Source organism: Cydia pomonella, chromosome 2, assembly GCF_033807575.1.
Source record: "Cydia pomonella isolate Wapato2018A chromosome 2, ilCydPomo1, whole genome shotgun sequence".
Classification (NCBI taxonomy): domain Eukaryota; kingdom Metazoa; phylum Arthropoda; class Insecta; order Lepidoptera; family Tortricidae; genus Cydia; species Cydia pomonella.
In genome coordinates, this window is record NC_084704.1 from 12,839,970 (window position 1) to 12,862,895 (window position 22,926).

A 22,926-nucleotide genomic window follows, 5' to 3' on the forward strand; every position below is an offset into this window, starting at 1 on the left:
CGTCTTTAACATTTCGTACAATTATATGGCTCGAAATGAAACTTTGATTTACAATTACTCCTGAAATATTCATTTCAATTGTATGGTGTAAGGGACCATTGTAATCTGTATGAAATGCTCAATATAACTGACGTATTTATTTTGATAATTGTTAATAATGTATCCATGTAAATAGCTTTGCAAATGCCACATATTACGTGATCTTTTTCTGGAAGTTAAGAATGGATATAGTAAATTATCCTTAAAAGATAGACATTTCACATCGCGGACTTTTTTGTAGACCTATGAATGAGAAACAACCCCACCATACATTGTGTTGTTATAGCTCAAACGGATTAGGCAGCGTTTTCGATTAAAGCTCCTAGCCAGCCTGACTTTTTCCGAAAACATCGTTATATTTCAAACAATTTACACAAAACCTTAACAAGTTATATACTTAAGCCTTCCTCAAGAATCACTCTATTGATAGATGAAAGTCGTATGAAAATCCGTTCAGTAGTTTTTAGTTTTGGAGTAGTTTTATAAGATGTAGTGAATTGACGTTTTCCCCTAGACTTGCGGACACTAGGTTGCGTGACAGTCGTGCACGCTCCCAATTTGCTAAATTATAAAAACGAGAGGCAGATGCCTCCCTTCGGTCGTGTTTTAATTTATCGTTACTCGTTTCGAATTTCCTATTTTTCGCACTTGTATCGTAATGTACTATTTTGACTACAGTAATTATGCTGTAATGTGAAAATAGAATATTTAGGTACAATAAGCAATATATTTGACAGAGTAATGACGGCACAAAATATTTTTTGTCTTAGCTTCGTACAATTACTAGGAAACTTGTATATAACATATGCGATCGTAAAACTCACAGTAGATAGGTAGATGTGAAATATTTATAGTTATGGCCTTTTGTGATGCCATGTTACACAATGAGCCTACTATACCTACCTAACATATTGACAAGCACAGTGTAGTGTTTATAGACTTTACGGAATTGACTATTTTCTAAGTGGGAGCAATAAAATAGGCATTTCACGGTGTTGTCTTTAATAAGATGCCTACCTATTGAAGAAGAGACATATTTGTCTGACAGGATGCCAAGTGTACTCATCTACCATGTGTGCATATTTTTAATTGATTTATTGCAAATCAGTCATGTGAAAGTCACATCTCAACCTGTCGCTTAGACGAGACTTTAATTAATTAAATAAAATAAATAATGAAATAATAATAAATATTATAGGGATTTGATTTTGTATTGTTTTGTAAGTGTTTATATATTTTACTTTTATATCATATTATAAATAATCTAACCTAAGATTTTAAACGAATAAAGGAAATAATAAATATTATATTAGGGACATTCCTACACAAAATGTCTAAAGTCCCACGGTAAGCTTAAGAAGGCTTGTATTGTGGGTTATCGGACACTGTTATATATAATATACAAATACTTAAATACATACAAAACATCCATGACTCAGGAAAAAATACCTGTGCCCATCACACAAATACATGCCCTTACCGGGATTCGTACCCAGGATCATTAGGCGGGGTCACTACCCACTAGGCCAAACCGGTCGGTCGGCTGAATAAATTAAATACAATTAATATATAAACAACTAAGTACCTTGACAAATTTCCGTGATAAAGTTTTTGTAACTTGAGTCGAGGGATAAACAAACTTTGCCTCCGAGTGAAACATAATTTTTCACCACACTATCGCATCGCGAGGAAAATACTAACTATGAAATACCAAAAAAAAATCATACCAAATCAAATCCAAATGAACGTAATATAAAATGTATCATTCAAAATTATCATTAAAAAGTCAATTCCACTAGATAACATTAGGAAATAAGTCAAAAATTGCATCTGATTACTTTGCCCCACATGTGGATAAAATGCAACTTTCTCGTTAGTTTTTGAACAATTAAGAGGGCTTTTACCAGTTGGTGTTGTGAAAAGTAATGAGCTACATTGGAGCACCATTGAGAAAATCGAGAATGAATTGCCTCTGCGCATATCAATATGCAAATGAGTCGCACGCGCCTTCCGTTGACAATCGAGTGCTGCCGCAACGAGCCATGCATACATTACGCATTTCCTTGATACAGTTTTTGTTTCTCTGTTGTCAAGAGTAAGAAGATATGATATGAACAGCGCATTAAATCAGATCAAGGTGGTAAACATGAAATATTTTTTTTATATTTTGGGGACAATATTACACAAAGCAACCTAGCCCCAAACTAAGCAAAGCTTGTACTATGGTCATTAGACGTCGATATACATCCGTATATAGATAAATACATACGTATATACATAGAAAACATCCATGACTTAAGAACAAATATCTGTGTTCATCCCACAAACAAATGCCCATACCGGGATTCGAACCCAGGACCATCGGCTTGATAGGCAGGGTCACTACCCACTAGGCCAGACCAGTCGTTATTTTGACACGTATTTCGGATTATTATGTTAAATATTTAGCTTACTATACAGGTGAATCTTTAGTGGAAATCAGAAATTATTGTATATTTCTGTGTATGTGCGTATAAAACACCATATATGATAAACTTCATTACCAGGTCTTTAATCTGTTCAGAAGCAATCGCTCTAAAGTATAACTTTACTCGTAATTTAATGCAATAAATGAAACAAAGAACGAATTGCATTTGACAGGTAATATACTCTGTGTTTTACAGTGCAACATCCAATTATTCACGTTAATCATCATGATCATCTGGAGTCATCGTCTGAGGGTGAAACCGTCGCGTGCGTGGCCAAGAAAGTTGCGCACGCGTCGCACGCCGTTTTCAGCGGATTTGATTTGTGTAAACAATATAAACAATTCGTGATTATGTTTGTACAAAACAAAAATAATAAATAAAGGTTTCGGTATCCTTAAGATGTAAATATAAGTACCTAGCTACGGATTATCTTGTCTTGGATCTATACTTAACTATTGTATTATATTTCTATATACCGTTCATTCATAAAACAGCACGACAAATGTAAAGAACGACCTTGTAGTAGTTGTAGTAAACGTAATTTATACTTATAAACAAGTTTACAAATTATCTGTATGTAAGTAAATTCAGAATATCTTATGGAGTTCCTGCACAAGACCGTTCACTCCACTTTAAAAGTCATGGTCAAAGTGCTTTCACGCCTGAGGACCATGAAGGGATTTATGATACTGGATAAAGTTTTGGATCCTCGTAAATCATCCTTGATGGCACATATGTGTCCGTATTAAATTTCTTACAGGTAATAATATCGTGTCGACGTCAGTGTCGACGTTATTATTTTTATAAGTAACATAATACACGTCTTTACGTAGTATTGTTACGAGAATTTGGCAATAATTATAAATACATTCGTAACCCCTTTAAAAAACATTACTGCTTTATTTTCTATTATTTCTACCTACAGAAGATTCAATGATATTCGACTCGTTTGTTTATTTACATAAATCATACAAATATACTGCTCATATATCCACAATAAATCATAATAATCGAGGTTTAAATGATGTCTATAGGTACCTAACTGTTTTTATTCGCAATATCCCTTAATTAACATTTGCGGTACTATATCATTCACCGCTACGATCTATTATGTATGTACAAAGACGAGTACGTACCTAAGCGAGTACTCGTATTATGTCGTTTGCGAAATAGGGGACGCATTACGCATTCATCTCGAACTTGATGTTAGAAGTTACCGAGAATTCTACGAAAACCAAGTTAAGTACGCTGTAAATTACTAGGCTTGCATGCTTCTGGTCGGATGGTTAGTTTGTTAGGTATTACATTGTATGATTAACTCCTGCTGAGACCAGCAGTCGTCTTGTATTTGAATTTGGAACCTTTAGTAAATTAATAAAAGTTCGGAATAGATTTTTGAATATGCACAAAAAAATTACCGGTGATATCAAGAGGTTAAATTATTATTTTATCATTTTGTCTTGGCTCTAAAACAGTAGTTTTGTGCGATAAAGTTTAAGTTTTAAGAAGTACCTAAATAATACATCGAACATGTGTGTCGTGTCGTGTATTCACCCATAATTCCATCACATCAGAGTCAATTTGTAAAAGTAGGTACAGTCAGCATCAATAGTAGCGGATGAAACAACGCGCTAAAAGTTCTGATATTCCGGATAACTTTTCCAGATATAGATGAATCTCTAAAATTGACGTTCAACGTATATCTTCTACCGTCTTAATTGTTCTACATATAGAACCATCAAATTTTGTTAAGCTGTTACAGAATGGTAGATACTTTTGACACCTTGTTTGATCCGCTACTTTTGATGCTGACTATATCTGACATTCGTAGGTGATTGTGAATTACCTGCTTACCTATTTTTTCAGTCGATTCGTTTTTTCCAGTGACGTAGGTACTTAATAATAGCTTAGTTAGAGTAACGCGCCTCTCAGTAAGAACCAGTGTGAACTAGATTAAAAATAATCTGTCTATATGCAGGCGTTAGCTGTACAGGGTGTAATCATTCAACGGCCTGTCTGGCCTACTGGGTAGTGACCCTGCGTATGAAGCCGATGGTCCCGGGTTCAAATCCTGGTAAGGGCATTTATTCATGTGATGAGCACGGATATTTGTTCCTGAGTCATGGGTGTTTTTCTATGTATTTAAGTATTTATATAAATTTGTATATATATTATATATATCGTTGTCTAAGTACCCACAACACAAGCCTTATTGAGCTTAATGTAGGACTTAGTAAATTTGTCTAATAATGTCCTATTATATTTATTTATTATTATTAAGTGTTTACATGCCATTATTCCGTAATTATAAAATATATCAAAAACCGTTTAGTTGATATCAAAAGTACGTTAATACCCAGCGTGTAAAATTAAATCAATATTTTTTTTATATAAAAGTAGATATATCCAAAATATTAAGTTTCAACAATAAATAGGGCCTGTCAATGTGTGACACAACAAGGAAATTACTTCGAGCAACTGTAAACCAAAAACATGTCCTTATAATTTTTTTTTTCGGAAAAAAAAGTTTTATTACGTTACTACGGATGAATCATGTAACCATTTAACATAATTCTATGTCTTACTGTAGATATATTCAATCACTTAACGAATGTAACTGAGTATTTTGGATGTATTTAGTTTTATTAATAAACGTTATTTAGGTAATTTTACTCATCGGGTAACGTTTTTTGATACTTATCTGTTATATTTACGGAATAATCAAATGTAAACACTTAACGAGTAATTACACCTGTATATCAGAACTATAAAATGCTAGTTACAAGAATCGGATCCAAAACGACTATACATATATATTAGAGAACGTAAACGATGTTAGTGTACTTTCAATTAATGGGTATAGGTGACATAAACCATATATTAGAATGCTGACCTTCCATTTTGCAAATGTAATCATTTATAGTTAATTGCTCCCATAATTATCGAGGAATATATACATTGATATATTTATTATCGAAGGTCGGTATATTTAAAATTTTGTCAAATGAATCTTGTTAATTAATAGGGCAACTTTATGAGGTTACTTCCATCGTAAGTACATATGTATATATAGTTTCTAAAATAGTTTGGTACAATTAATATAAGGTTAAATATTATCTAGAAACAATTACATTTACTGGCAGAATACCAGCGATGTGGCTTACTACATCATCATGCTGAGTCAGCGCCTTTTCTGTGCCACGACACATGGCGTGTTAATTGACAAAAAAAAATGTTTTTTATTAAATTAAGTTTGCACTTTTTTTGTTTGTTATGATGTCAATGCCATGTATGTTGTGGGTATGAATAAAGAATGTATCTATCTACATAGATTAAAGCATTGGGTACATACAATTGATATATAAATATAATATAATGGTTAATAATTATGAACAAAAAGTTGTTAATCAGATCAGTCGCCTGCTAATTAACAACTTTTTGTATTATATGTAAATTAAAAAAAGCGTTTTACGATACACGTGCGTATAAGTAACTCTCTTCGTTCGTGTTTTTTTATCGCCGCTCGTTGCGAATTTCCTACTTTTCGCACTTAATCGTAATGTACTTTTACAGCACATGTAGTGCTACATTACCGCACTTTAGCATTTTACGTGCCTATATCAAAATATTAAAGGGACATATGTACTTAAAAAATGTACGATACTCGATTGTATGTTGTATGGTTCATACTGATGTGTAAATTTACCAGTTGCAAGGAACAATAATGAGTAGCAAAGAGCCTAAATATCGCGACCTATGGAACTTAGCCAACTGCGCGAGCTGTGCTTGTAGAGTACACCCGTGACCTTCCTTCCGAAGTGTCTCGCAGAGTAGCATGTGCACAGAGCTTTCACCTTTCAATGGGCCACATATTGTTAAACATATATTACGTATAAATTACTACGAAATCTTATAAACTAACTAAGCTTATAATTAACTTTATTAAACGATCAGTAATGTTGAAACCTGTACAAACATATATTTGTAAATAGATTCTAAAAATCAAACTACAATTTTAATAAACTGCAAAAACTAATCAATCTACATAATTAGCATTCTTCGGAAAATCGTTTTCTCAATCACCTAGATAATAATAGTGTACTAAGGCTATATTATACATTAATTTCCCTGTACTAGATATTGTCATCTTAATCGTGAACAATACATCACAGTTTCACTTAGACACTCACCAATTATTACAAAGTTTTAAACACCGACATAACAATTAATTGACCACGCCTACGATCATCTTTTAAGTTCCCTTGAAATAACAATACACTCTGTTACTAAACCACACCCCACAATTTACAGCTCTTCATTATTTAAATTATTTATGGCCAATTATTTTTCGCAATTAAAGTAATCAGTAATGTATATTTACCGTAGTCTGATTCAATCGAGGTGTTTTATTACTGTTGAATTACCTTTGGTGATGATAAAATGATGATTAATGGGAATGTTGTAATGTAACATTTACCTTAGGTATATTAATGTATTAATTGGGAGATTTTTATCACTCACGTGTCAATGATAGTTAGCTAGTTGATTCAATAATTAATACATTTAAGTTTAATACTATATTCTGGCCTAAATCACAATATGTATATGCCCTTACCCATTACTAGCCTGGGAGCTTAGCAGAGTACCTGGCCGGTGTAGGATAGCTTATACAGGGCTCTATTGTATAACAATTTGTGACTATTTTATTATTAGCTTAACTCTCAAGATTACAAGTTGTTACGACACCATGTGAAGTAAGTAAAGAATAACAATCAATCAATCCTACCCTACCTCCTTCATTCGCTAATCAACCCTCTGAAATGCTAGAGTACTCTGCAGTGGTGGCGTCCTTTCCCTGGTGGACTCGTCCAACATTCGCTTATGTACATTCACCGCGGAGTGTTGTTGCGCCGATTCTCATTTTATTGTACAAACGCGATCATTCAGAATTAAACAACTATGTGACCACGAGTATGGCGTCATTGACATGAAAATTATATAAAGGCTAATTATGAAATTACTTCACTTCTAACCATACACTCGTAAGAATGTATTTTCCACATGTGTATTAACCATAAAACGTAAATTATGGCAGACAAATCATGATTAAGCAAATATAGGTTTTATTTCGATAATGTTAAAATGTAACTGTAGACAACGTTTTATTGGTTCCGCTAATCGTTTTTAAATAACTCTATCGTTATACGCAATACCGTGCACTATGACCTGTGCGTGCCGCAAATTACACTGGAAACGTACACATGTTGACATATTAATGTAATCTTAAATTTGGGAAAGAAGTACATTCATGTAAGCGATTAAAAAAAATACCAATGACGGTAGACTCCCCGTAAAATGTTGTTTAGCGATTACAAATTTTGTTTTATTCATATTCACTAACAAAATTCTAGTAAAATTGAAATCATCATCATTCCAGTGTACATTAAATTGCTTAGGTATTTTAAATCTACCTACTTTACTTACTTACTAGGTTTATCTTTAACCATCGCATCATTTCAATAGACATGTTGTAAGCATTTGGCATGTAGCAATCTTATATATAAAATTAAGTTATTTGTATTACTCTTATGGTCTTAAATGGATTATTGAATATTTAATTTACCTAGTATCCGTCAATTAATGTCCATACCATCTTGAGGCTTAGCGTGTCAGTAATAACAACAATTCCGTGCGTTGCTGTTGACAAATTATAATCGGTTGTTATGAAGTTATGATAGCAACTTTACTTTCAAATGCTTTAAAAATACTCAAAGTGTGTAGAAAGGTCAATTATTGTTATGTTATAATGATATTACGTGTTTGCATAGGCCCTTTACCACGGTTATGGTAAATTTACTCAATTGAGTGCCTACGCACACTTTAATAACTGACAATTAAGAAGTTGGTAGTTCCGGTTTCATTGAATGTTATTACTCGTATTGCTACCACTGCCACTGCCCTGACACGCGCAACTCCGTTAACTTAAGTTACATGTGTTACGGATAACTAGTCTAAATCGTCTTTGAAACCATTAAATATGATCATCATCATATCTACTAAAATATATATCTACTAAAAGAAAATGTTGAAAATATTAACTATTTACTAAGAAAAACTTATGACTAAGTAAATTAAGTTACATAGGTAACTTTTTTTTTGCCTATGGCGTCAAACAAAACTCCTTTGACCTGAGTTGCATGATATATACATGACTGGCACAACTAAAACCTTACCAAAATATCACCATTGCTTCTTAAGTTACCGCAGTTACGCATAACTAGCCGACGAATCATATGCATACTTATAATAGTTTTTCAAATGTATCTAAAATAAGTCACGCGTATGTCATGTTACACTTAACTTACATGCCGTTGTGTGACCAATATAGTATACAAGAGTTGGTCACGCGGAACTCCTTAACTCGAATAAAATGAAAACTATACAATTATACAAAAAAAAATATTAAAGGCCATAGGGCCTGTGACCATATTTCCTACATCTAGGTACATTATAAAATAATTACTACTAACTGACTCATTAAAACCTTAAACGTAATTATATTGAAACTTATGTTTTAAAGTTACATGAGTTGCGCGTGACACGGCAGACCGGTAATCTCCCATAATGTGTCACTTCCACACTTGACGCTGCAAAGTCGGTGTTGAGTTAACTTAGAAGGACTCTAGTAAACTACGGTATTTGGCTCTGCTTCTGATCCATTTTCGTTGCAATTTATAAAAGATGTATTTCGTTCCTTTTGAAATTATGTGGTGAATGGAATGTGCACCCTCACCTTGCACACGAGATTGTGCCAAAAGACAGTTTCTCTAGGTGTAGTACCTACACTAGTACACTACCTACTAATTGCTTATCAGTTGCAAGATGCGCGCGAGTTCCGCGGTCGGCGCCGGCGACTGCGCATGTTTCCACAACACAAGCTTGCAAAAAGTTGATTGATTCGTTATTCTAATGTATGGAATTAGTTTTTTTTTTAATGTAAGTAGTGTTGCTGTATTTGAAATCACTTTTATTTTCATTGCATTCTATATAAACTTGAAGAAGACAGGTACTATTTCCGGGTAGTAATTTTTTATCTATTTTGAATATACGTGAAATAAATAGGTAAGTAGATATACGAGTATACCTATACGTACTGGATTAATTTAAAGAAGGACTTTTCCTTTATGACATTAATTTTGGGCATTATTTCGATAAGCTTATTAAGATTATACCTACAGACTATTCAGGTGTATCTACAACAATTGTTACTTATTCGGGGTCGGATTTCCGCCTAGGCCCACAAGGTCCGGGCATAGAACCCAGGCACCCTAGCAATGGTTTTGAGATGGAGAAGGCCCCCCCTTAAATTTTAAGCGCCATACCAAGTGCCCAGGGGCCCTTTTAGGCCTCTAAGTCTGGGCCCTTACTTATTTATTTTGCAAGGGAGCAAAATTGTTTAACTCCTCGTGCTAATATTGATACCTCAGTAAGCAAACAAATTACGAAATGTATATAACCACAAGCATAGTAAATGATTCGAAACGTGGAATCTTTCAAGGCACGAGGGTTACACAGACTTGGCTACCGAGTGAAATACAACACGTATCACACACCAATACGAGGAAAATACTAACTATATGCAAATGAACGCTATTCAGTATTTATCATTCAATATCATCACTCAAAAGTCAGTTCAATCAGCCAACATGAAAGAACTCAAAATTTGCATCAAATTACTTTGCCACTCTTGTGAATAAAATACAACATTCTCGTTAGTTTTGGAAGAATACTCGTAAAGAGAGCCTTTACGAGTTGGTGTGGTGAAAAATTGTTTTTTCTCGGCATGCTGCTGGTGTGCCGTACTAAAGTAGCCAAAAAATTGTTGATTAAGAAATGGATATTTATCTAGGGTTATATTTATAGGGATGCCTATTCATTTCGTATCGCATGTCTCTATGGAAATGAAGCGCTAACGCAACGAGATAAAAGTGGAACGCCTAACTAATGACTCGTGTTTTATACAGAATGATTTATTGAACCACGATCGAGCGCCATTATGTCATACCAAGATGCGCGAGAGCAGAGAGTAATGCACTTTTGCTTTTGTTTTTACTAAAATATAATATTACATCGTTACCTACGCACTACCTTAAAGTTGAAATAACGTAATAACACATAGTTGATAGACAGACGGACAGACGTACATGTAGGAAATAATTAAAGTGTTTTTAATTGATGTTAACCTTAAAATAAAGAATAACCAGGCGGTTTTTCTCTTACTTATTTAGGCTACTGTATGTTACTTATGTGTTTTAAGGGTAGTTACGGCTGGGGTTTTATATGCGCCTATTTATAAGGTCGTTTTTAGAAGCGCGTATAGAGCAAATGTAGCGAAATTTAGCGCGCTGTAACGCCGAACCTACCTACGCGCAAAATAAACATTAGTCTGAAACCGCCCACAATCTCCTTAATACAAAATTGTAGAGCATTTCTAGTTCATAGGTACAAAATTATATAGTAGATACTAACATTCCTACTTTGTCCTTAATTATTAAAAATAAATATATTAGCATTGTGGCATTAAGAGGAGGTGGAAAGCCAGAAAATTAGAAGGGAACATATGGTTCGTCGCATACGTCGGAATGTAAGGACATCGCGAAGAAAATGTTTACCTCAATTACTCTGAAAATGTACGTCTGTTTAAAATTTTGTTCGTGACGTCGCTTTGGTATATTAGTAGCTGTTTTCGTGATGATGTTTTCGTGTCTTTTTAGGGTTCCGTAACCAAATGGCAAAAAACGGAACCCTTATAGATTCGTCATGTCCGTCTGTCTGTCCGATTATGTCACAGCCACTTTTTTCTACTTATAGAGGCTCTAATTGCCATGTGAATCTTTCTTGGCATTTGACATTGGTTAAAACACGTAACAACTCAATATGAAATCTACAATTTTGCTTTAGCTCCCTCTTGTAGCCAAATACTGTATATTAAAGCGATATAGTGGTTGATATATCACTTTAATTTAGTTAATCGGTAGATCAACATATTGCATAAATAGAAACAGTATACTAGTAATTAAATATCTACACACCTAATTTATTTTGTAATTTTTTTAAATCCATTTATTGCTTTGTAATACTCCGATATCCAAACCTAAAAATCAAATGTGGTTCGAGTTTTGCGAACGCTATTTACGTAAAGGTCGTTCAGTATAGCAACTTTACAAATATGATGCAATTGTTGGCCATGTCATGAGATATAGCGATGCAAAAGTAAACAAATATGTGTTTTCTTTGTTCATTTTGGCTGACTTAGCAGAGGGTAAGGGAGGTGCTTGGCAGATTGTTGATACGTAAGTCACTATTAAACACATCACACTTACTACATTTTTGCTTTTCATAATCATAAATCACAGTATTACAATTTTTTGGTATAGTCATTTGTAGAAAATTGGTAGGTACAAAGTAGTCGTATACACAATATAGCGCTTCTTATAAGTATATTATAATAATGTATTGTCCTCCTTTTTAGGGTTCCGTAGCCAAATGGCATAAAACGGAACCCTTATAGTTTCGCCATGTCCGTCTGTCTGTCTGTCTGTCTGTCTGTCTGTCTGTCTGTCTGTCTGTCCGAGGCTTTGCTCCGTGGTCGTTAGTGCTAGAAAGCTGAAATTTGGCATGGATATATAAATCAATAAAGCCGACAAAGTCGTACAATAAAATCTAAAATTTAATTTTTTTTAGGGTACCTGCCCTACACGTAAAGTGGGGGTGAATTTTTTTTTTCGCTTCAACCCTAGAGTGTGGGGTATCGTTGGAAAGGTCTTTCAAAACTAATAGGGGTTTTCAAGAAACATTTTTTGATAAAGTGAATATATTCGGAGATAATCGCTCCGAAAGAAAAAAAAAATGTGTCCCCCCCCCTCTAACTTTTGAACCATAGGTCCAAAAAATTTGAAAAAAATCGTGGAAGTAGAGCTTAAGAAAAAGATTAAATGAAAACTATAGCGGACATGATCAGTTTAGCTGTTTTTGAGTTATAGCAAAAAGTTTTCCCTTCATAGTAAAAAGACTTACTTTAATTAGGTACTGATTATGCAAATTTGCCTATTTGTTTAACTCGAGTGAAAGGTACCGTGTCATCCCTTGGTTAACAATTTACTATACTTTACGCTCCAGTTTAGCTTATTGTGACGGAAGAGTAACTACGGAACCCTACACTGAGCGTGGCCCGACATGCTCTTGGCCGGTTATTTTTTTATAAAGTAACCGATAAGTTTTTTTTTACGCTCAGTAAGTTATTTAGAGCAATATTTCAGGAACACATTATTACTGACGAAAAAAAAAATGCCAAGTCCACCTTTGCTTGCATCACACATGGAAGCTGCAATCATTTCGCCGCACTCTCATCGTATCGAATCGCATTATTCGCATTCAATGTCCGCGCGTCTGCGATGCATTACAACGGTATAATTGGTAGGATTAATGATTATACATGTTGTTTATGGAATAGCATGAGATATGGAACTTAATTTTGTTACTTTTATAGTATAAAATTCAAATAAAGTTGATATTGGCGTTTGTAAAAACAATAACATATGTAGGTATTTTTTTCAAACAGATAATATTTATTGAAAGTCGCTCACAAAATGTTAAGCATTGAGAATTCCGTTTAATTATAATTATGACGTTTGATTAAAAAATAATCTTAAAGTATGGTAATTAAGGAGTGATTTTAGTGATTGAGACTATTTAGAAATACTTATATATTAAAAATGTCTATAATATTAGTCAATTTTTCAAGGCGCTTGAGTTGAGCAATCTGATTTCTTGGCGTATACCTCCACGTAGCTTCGAGAATTAAGATAAAGTAGCTTGCTCAATAGCAAATGCAAAAAATATTCGTCAATACATTATAGTATTTACGAATATTTTCCTTTTAACGGCGTTAATTTAATTTCATATAAGGTATATTGCATTGAATCACATTTCTAAATAAGATTGCTTTATGATTAGTTGTTTAGATTAAGTAAGTATTTTGGGAGTTACTTATTGGTGGTACATTTAGCAAAAAGCGACATAATAATGCATTTTTAAACATAATTTGAACTACCTATGTAAAATAATATTACCTTGCTCATAAAATACTACCTACAATAATCAGATTATGATATTTATATCTAATTATGTTATGCTATTTGACAGATCATATGATGAGCTGCCCGGTTTTCTGTTAGGTATTTAAACATGTTGACAACCCTTGTAGCACTAGAAAGAGAAACACTTGTAGGGAGTACGATACAATACAATAGTACATTTCGATGCTAATGCGGATAGTATGTCATTACTATGTCATTAGAATGACATTTACGCACGTGTATCGAACGACGTTTTTTTAATACAGTTGCGAAAAAATATGAAAAACAACAAGTACTTTTTTATGCATGTTCTATAAGACAGAAACAATTGTAAATATAAAATATTATACTATTATTACCTAAGTATCGTTATTTACGATTATTTGTTTATCGTATATTTAAATTGTATAAAAACAATATCGAATGTTGCCTTTGGATACTTAAAACATTCTTGCAGTAAGAAAAAACGCCTCTGCTTTGACAGACGTTTCGGCAGCTATTCCGTTCTATTCAGACAACTTATTAAGAACGGTTTTTCAATATTCATTATTAAAAAATAAACGTGTTATAATGATGAAGAGGTAAGTAATAAAATATGAAATATGCTTATATTTATTATTTTTACCTTAACAGTAGGTTTTTATGTTGATTAATAACACTCATCAATAAGTAGTCATGAATTGGAACAAGTGGAAAAGTAAAAAGCACTAGTTCGCGAAATCCAACTTTCCGCACGCTACAGCTACGTAAAGTAGCACTTTTTGAGCAATTGCTAACCAAGGGTGGAAAGTGAACCATATCACCCGAGAGCGCCAATAGTTCGAGGGTGAGATGGTTACTTTTACCCGAGTTAAACACTCTACTTTTCATTTCGACTATGAGGAAACTCAAACACAAAAAATGTAGGTTTATTATAGATATATTTCTTTAGAACAAATTATTAACAGATACATACTTACAGCGATAGGTAAACGACATAACAACAATTAAATTAAATTAGTTAAAGTTTCCGATAGAAATAAGGACCGTGTGCGTTGGACGGTCTGACATCTTGTGGCCTGAATCGGAACCATAAACATGTACATTTACATGTCACGTGTTTTCTTGTGCATATTAGGTTCTGCCATCTTGTGGGCTACATCGGAACAATAAACATCACATTTACGCCTCGCGCCAAAAATCTGACGGGTCCTGTGCTGCCTACTACTGTTTATGCACGCTCCCTATAGGATAAGCGTTTGACATGTCTCTGAAGTTTACAGAGAAATTTGAACAATTCGAAAAAGACAATAGGACATTATGACCGTCGTTTATGAATCTCTCGACCTCTTTAGCAGTAAAAATCTTTAATTTCTTGCTTTTAAAGTTTTCCGATAGTCTTTTTAAAAATGCTAACAAGTTCGTAAAATTCTTCAAATCAACTTGATGCTTGTTATGAATAGTTGATTTAAGCATTGTATACGTGCTCCAAAGTGTAGATGGTTTTCATGTCTTCGATATTTCTGCGAAATATGCCCGAAACATGGTTTCCGACAGCGACTTTACTTTCCTAGCGCTTCTCCAGTTTATAAAGTGGTCGTATGCCTTCATGTATCTCTCCTTAGAACATTCCGGTAACAAACTATCGATCGCCGTTTTAGCCTCTACTTTTATCTATTCGGGAGTTGAATAAATTTTTTCGTCACTGGAATCGCACGATAAATCCATTTTTATTCAGAACTGATCAATTTTCTTGTTTTATCCGTTCTTCCCGCCTTTTCTTTGATTTTGTTTCCAATTAAAAAGTTTCAGTGTAATGGGCTCTACTCTATAGACAACAAACAAAACACATGCAACAAATCGCAAAAGATTTTTGATACAATCCCGATAAATTGGGTATGAATTCAGTCTATAAAACCCATTATTCAATCATTTCATTCATTCAATTGCTAGATTGTCTATAGTTTCAGACATTTTAATACCTATTTTTAAGAGACAGAAAGAGATAGCAATAGGTGTCTGTACCACCATGAATGAGTGGAATAGCAGAATGATTTGAATAGCTATTTTCAAGAGATAGCAATGTCTGTGCCGCCTTAAATGAATGGAGGTACAGACACTGGGTCTATTTTATATAGCATAAGCTTGCTGATCATAACTTTAAAAAAAAATTACTTTCGATGAAATAGTATTTTATACAATCGTGACATAATAGAGAGCTTTTCAGTCGAGTACCGTGTTTTGGCAACGAAGCTTGCTGAGTTGCCAAAGTGAGGTACGAGAGCGAGAAGAAGGAGCGCGGCGGCACGGCGGTAATTTTTTTATAGTTGACTACAGCGTATTGAAATTAATATTATAGTCGAGTCAGGAGCCCATAGATGAAAAGTACGCATTTATATTTTGGCATACGAAATCTTAATTCAACCATTACAGTCGACGGCTAGAAAAAATATTTGTGATATCGTGATATGATGACATTAACTAAACCAGCGTGTTATCCTTTCATCAGCTGACAACGGCTACACTTAAGAATGAGGAAACTTAATGTTAAAGTTGTTTACGCTTCCATTCTTTGTACCTTCACCGCCGATTGCAGTCGAATCAAGGCTACATATCGTGCGGAGGTACGATGACACCAAATAATACATAATCATAAATAATAATAATAGTGACAGGAACCACGTAAGCACGTAATGTTATAAGAAACAATTTTAATAATAAACGCATCGTTTCTACTATGATTATGAGCAGTAGAGTCGATGTCGTTAGGAGCATAGCTATTTTTACATCAGTATGTACCTACCAATGCAGAAACCTACAATCATTTGAAAGTTGTTTACAAAATTTTATATTTAATTGAAGGTTTTCCTAATCATTCAGAGGAGGTATATTACCTATCTAGTACCTAATCACATACTTAAATAAAATGTTTATACATTAACTACCTACTTTATGCAACGAAAAACGTTTGTTTAAATTTTATATAAGATTCCAGTTTGCTGGATGACTCGTTTTCAGTAATTTGCAATTGATAGGTTTAATGAATAATTGACCAATTTTGTTACTAATTGAGTATACCTACATATATAAAAATTATGAATAACCTGTCGAATATTCATCAACAAAAAATACGGCGTTTATCACACCAAACGTATTTCTCAGAGTAGATCAGTTTGCGGCGCCCGTTGATGTCTTTATGAGGCGCAATGCGCGGGAGTGCGATATTTCCACGGCGTAGCATATTACTATTGGTCACAAATTATGAATACAAGTTGTGCGTTATCTTTTATTTGAAACACGCCTTTCTAGCTAAAGGCTTGTTTCTAGGAATAGGCTGATATATATGTAAGATTTTTTTCCAAAGTAGGTATTAATTGATGTTTTTAATTTCATTGCTTGGGTGTATAATTATTAACTTTAACGACTTTATATGTAAATATTATGTTGGAAAACAGTATTAATCAATTTGCAACATTAAACTCACATGTGCTATAAAATAGTGAACATTATCGTGTACATCTAATAAAATAATACTTACAAGATACTCGTAGTTAATGTCAAATGTTATCTAACAGTTGTAAATACATATACTCATATCACTCAACAATAACCATTTTGTACTACCTACTCAAGAAAAGTGAATTTTCTCTAGCTAACGAGCATGACGCACACACATTGACACCCTCATAAGTACACGCACATGCAAAGCATAAGCGATATGACGCCGTTTTATTGCACTTTCGGTTTCGAGATAGAATTATCGCATCTGAGCGTCGGTAATCATTGTGGTTAACGGATTATCGTAGCCCTAATGTGTCGATTGAATAACGAAACGTTTTCGTGTATACTTGTAACACATTTTAATGCATATGTGCAAAGATAAGTGATCTCGAAATGTTTCTAATACGCCCAAACTTAATTGGGTTGCGTTTTTTCGTTGTTGACTTTTCTGGCGACATTGCAGTGCCATGATATAGGTATCTACTAATACTAAGGCAAAGGTATCAGATTCTAGCTAATAATACAGATTTCTATACACATAGGTATAATGGTAATTTTAGCTTATATATTTAATCGAACGAAAAAATTAATAATGCAAAGTGAAGCTATAGTGCGAATTACCTATTCGCACTTGTATCATATTACAGTACCTATGGCCCTTTGAATTTTCGACATAGTTACGTAATGTGATAATTATCGCACCAGTGCGGTAAAGTAGCACAATCATTATGTACTCTAAAATAAGTTATGCCATCGATTCATCCCTTAATTCATTGATTAATAAAATTATACGTACACGATACAGACCATTATCGTTACACTGGAAAACAATCAAAATGGAATGAAGGACATTATTAAAATGCAAGAAGTAAAGAAAAAATAAAAATTACCAAAACTTATATAATTGTAAATTGGGACAATTAACCCGTTTTAAATGCGAGCTTTATGTCCAATTGTTTTGCACAACTCCGGGCTTCATTAGCATGAGTTTCATAATAATTGTACTATGAATTTTGAAATTTTATGCTAGCGTGCTAGGGTGTTTCATGTCGAGTAATGTTGATGGCAGATGGCAGATGAATGCAAGAGTATACGCACAGTATCTCCTTACATCGTAAAGTGTAAATTATGTAGTAACTGAAGTATAGTTTAAGTTAAGGTCAACTGGGGTCAAATATTGTAGGAATCTATTGAACTATACAAGCTACATTATCAACCTAATTTACGACTAAAACAACAATAAAACGATATTAGATTAAATGACAGAATAACATTCGTATGACTAATTAGTTAGTATAGATTTTGTTAATACTTAGTCATTATTTTTTTACATTAATTTTCTTGGTACGTCAGTACCCCTGATTTAGGGGTTGATATATATATTTCATTAATAAATAATAAAAAGACTCACCCAAGTAAAACAGCATTCAACACTAACTTGTCACCAAACTATAAGTCAGGCACTTGCAACTTGAGTCACTTATGTTGGTCTGTGTACTTCCAAATCTTGATACTGAAGGATATAATAATACCTAGAGATTAAAACGTATGCAATAGTTATTATTTTTTCAGTTCACGTACTTAATTTTATCTCAATATTTAGGCTGCGTTTTCACCGAGGATGCGTAGCGAGGGATGTTTATTAAGACCAATAGAATATTGTCCGCTAGAGCTGCGCTGAAGGCAGATAGGTAAATGAAGTGATTGTACTCGTATTGGTTTTTAATAAACACAGTAAACACATTTCTTGCTGTGCATCCTCGCACATATCTGGTGAACTTATACAAAACCTTACGCTTGCTAAAATATTAGCGAAATTTCTAAGGTACCAAAGAGTTATTGATTGTAAATAGAAAGATGGCTGTCTAAGAAATAATCGTGGACCTAGTTTGACAGCTGTCAAATAGATGGCGCTACACCGCACTTATGTTTTGTGGTCACTGGAATGTCAAACGTCAACTTTTGACCTTACACAATCAATGAAATCTTTCGTGCATTTCGGTACCTATTCTACCTCTAGTGGAAGCCCAGTTTAGTTTGTTCAGAAATTAAGTTCAAAGGTTTTTGATTGGACCATAACAAAGTAACATCAGTAATGAAATGATTTACTATGAAAATAGGAAAATTAGTTGAAAATGAGACAAGCTCGAAAGGGATGAGATTAACAAATAAATGTACGAGTAAGTACTTCACTAACGCACTCCTGAAAATAACAGACATAGGGGAAATTAACCCGTCAAGTGTCAAACACAGTTCCTGCAAGTTGTATAACAACACTGAGCCTAATCTCACAAAAACCGACGGAGTTACGCCGGTGGGTTATGCCCTATCTTGCGGTTAAAATTAACGACCTTATTCAAACGGATTATGTGTTATTTTAGAGAAGCATTTAATCATGTTACTTGGGTACAATCGTTCCCACGCTAAAGACACGTTACGCAAATATTGCAGATAATTAGAGTCTTTTTTAAAACGGACATTGTCTAAGAATTTGACAAAGCATAAAGTGGGGTTGAGAAAAAAATGGCATTGTGCCGAGCGGGTCAGAGGGCGATGTTATCAGCGCGCATCAGTGTAAATAGAGCCTTCGTGAAAAAATAATTGTTTTTAAATTAGCGATATAACATAACCTATCGTGTTAAATTTTTTTGAAAATAATGTGATATGACAGTCTACCGTGCGATTCACTAAATCAAGCTTGAGCGATTGAGTGATTAATTGATGACATGCGATAAATATTCAGTCAACAAAGAGATTGTAAATATTTTTTAAGTATTTAATGATTTATTTTAACTCTTTTATTCATTCCCAAAGCCGGTTTATTCGTCGGTCTATTACAAATAGATTAATGCATAAACATAAGTAAAACGTTTTCGAAGCATATGGCTTTTTTCTAACAATTTTAATATTTAAGTATAGTTTCCTAATGCTTTATCTACAAAACCACAATTCGAAAACACAAGCCAAAAAAATCGCGAGTATTTAAACTTAGAAAGAGCACAAACCAACAAGTTACACTCGCGAAGATGCGCTCGCGTCGCGGCGCGTTCGGAGACTGCGCGGATCTTGCGCCGGCGCATCGGCTCGGCGGGGCGGCTCGCGAGGAACCGACCCTTCGCTTGCATCCTTATGTGTCGGTCTATACAAACTTTTTTAACACTGAAGAACCAGCTTTAACTGACATTGTATAACGTCTAATTTTCCTTAGATCAGCAATGATCTATGCTGCAGAGGTTAAGTGTCATCTTTTCTGAGTGTCTTTCAATACTGACACTGAAAATTACTGATCATTTTTATGACAATTACATGTTTGAATTTTATACCGTAATGAATAATTTGTTAGTTACATTCTTATAAAGAGATTTCGAATGTTAGTATATATTAACAATCAATTATTTCCCTTACCTAAAGTCATTTGTACAGTCAGCATCAAAAGTAGCGGATCAAATAACGCTTCATAAGTATCTACCATTCTGCAACAGCTTAACAAAAAGTGATGTCTTTAATATAGAACAAAAAAGACTGTAAAAGATATACTTTAGAACGCGAATTCTAGAAATTTATTTATATTTAGAAAAGTTATCCCGAATATCAGATACTTTTGGCGCGTTGCTTCATCCGCTACTTTTGATGCTGACTGTACATGGCTGTATATTACTTAGTAATTTTACGGATGTCAAAGTCAAATGTCAAGGTCGATTTGAATTCCTTTAAAAATGTTACGCATAGCCACGGTTTCACCAAAACATAACCGATTTCATAATTAAGTGCTACATATGTAATATGATTCGTTGCATTAATTACCATACCGGACGTGTGAACTACAATCAAGGTATGAATATCGACACAGATGAAATGAGAAAAAAATGTATAGGTACGCGGCCTTAGGGCCACCCCCACCCCACACTAGCGTCTCCCGAGCGTCAGCGTCTAGTCAACTAAGCTCTATGGCTGCTGTTCGATGCAACGTTGGCGCAACTGCGCAGTGACGCGATTTTCAATAGCGCTGACTAGACGCCGACGCTCAAAAGACGCTAGTGTGGGGTGGCCATTATTGCTCGTACATTTAGGTAGTGCGTATGTATTTAATTCAATGAATTTATTTTATTTTGTTAAACATAGGTTACAAGAAAGATTGTACGTTTGATCTCTATGTTTTACCCTTTATGGTATTAAATGCCTACAGTAGACAACATTGATCATGATCAGAATTTACTAGTTTCAATGAATATATGAACAAATGAACATATCTATAGGTCCTAGCGAATTTCTCCGAATAATGTTTTTATAAATGCTTAGAATTATGAAGTATAAGTACCTATGAATAGTATGATACATTATCTCACTTCATAATAATAAAAATACTTTATACGCAATTACCAATTATCAACCTTAACAAGATTTATTTAACGGGCTAGTGCAAAGCTAACAAATTAACGGTCTAATTAACAATTAACAAAGTAAAGGCATTCAAATAAAAATCTTGATAAATCAGTTCGATATCTTTACGAGGCTTTGTGTGGCGGCCTCGGACAAGCAGACTGAGAGACAACTAAGAGTTCCCACTAAGTAAATGGTGACGTCGCAGGTCCAACTCCTACTAAGAATACTGGTGGCAGGTAACAACTGGAATGTTTACAAGCAAGTACAACCTCACAAAATCTTGTCCACTGGCGTTCCGGTGGTAGAATACGTTTTGTTCTTTATTTTTAGATTAATCCATACTAATGTTATAAATAAATGCGATTGTGAATCAGATTAGCTGCCTGTTAGCTTTTCACGGCCAAACTATTGAAATGTTATAATCATATTTGGTATGTGGGAATCATAAGACCTGGGTGTGAACTTATGCTGTTTTTGTAATCTACCGCCACAAGAAAGGGACAGAGCCCATTGGACGGCGACGCGTTTTTTAGAAAACAGACGTATCGTTTCAGACAGTTCCAGTATCAAAACTAAATTTCAATTCGGATTATCAATATTGTAACAGACAAACTTTTTTCACATAATAATTATATTACCTATGTTTATACATATAGCTTCATACTTTCACGTTTTTAGTCCATGAAAGCCTTAAACCCAATTGATGAACGTGTTATATATATATATATATACTAAAAATATTTAAACACTCTGTGTTCTAGTGAAAAAAAATTACATGTTCCTGGCAAAAATACATCGCTTCATCGCTTCGCTGTCGATTTCTTTCAACAATTGTCCTTACGCCAATATAAATATTAATTTCTATCAAAGTACTTATAGTTATGCAAATATTTTCATATTTTCATGCAGTAGTCGTGAAAAGCACTATGTAATGTCTCGGCCGTAAACGTACTCGTATTATTTGAGTCTCAAACTCACTTGTCCATCTTTGAGCGGTTTTCCGGCCTCTCCTACAATGTACTATTAGTGTAGGCTGTTTTATTTCGAACTTGGTTGCATTTAATTAATAAACCAGGGGTTAGGTAAGGTTGTAACAGAAATAATATTTTCCTTACATCTAGAGTTGTAACAAAGTTGTAGAAAACATCTTAAATAATCCTACAGTCGTCTTAAACTATTTCATATGTGTTTTTAACTGAAGAAAATGAGAACTTATCCTAAAGCCCCTCCTAGGAACACTAGGCACCAAATAGACGTTACAAAATAAAAAAAGTCAGGAATTTGTGCTCAACCTGCATAAAAAACTATTGCAAATAAGTTATAAATTTTAGATTAAATGTTAATCCAAAAGATTATTATTCAGTATATAATATTTAATTTAATTCTTAGAGTTGTAATTACAATAACATGAGCGATGG

At 33.9% G+C, this 22,926-nt stretch overlaps 1 protein-coding gene across 1 annotated transcript in view; it reads right to left on the bottom strand.

Annotated features, from left to right (window-relative positions):
* The window catches only part of LOC133534414 (mucin-2), a 76,596-nt gene extending 56,408 nt beyond the window's left edge, over window positions 1-20,188 (bottom strand). Inside the window, exons 1-2 of the mRNA XM_061873511.1 lie at window positions 20,131-20,188; window positions 18,537-18,657 (exon numbers count right to left, since the gene is read on the bottom strand). Of these exons, the coding sequence (XP_061729495.1) occupies window positions 18,537-18,552 (16 nt within the window). The 5' untranslated portion in view covers window positions 18,553-18,657; window positions 20,131-20,188. The remainder of the gene's footprint in view (window positions 1-18,536; window positions 18,658-20,130) is intronic.
* Between the last annotated feature and the right edge of the window lie 2,738 nt (window positions 20,189-22,926).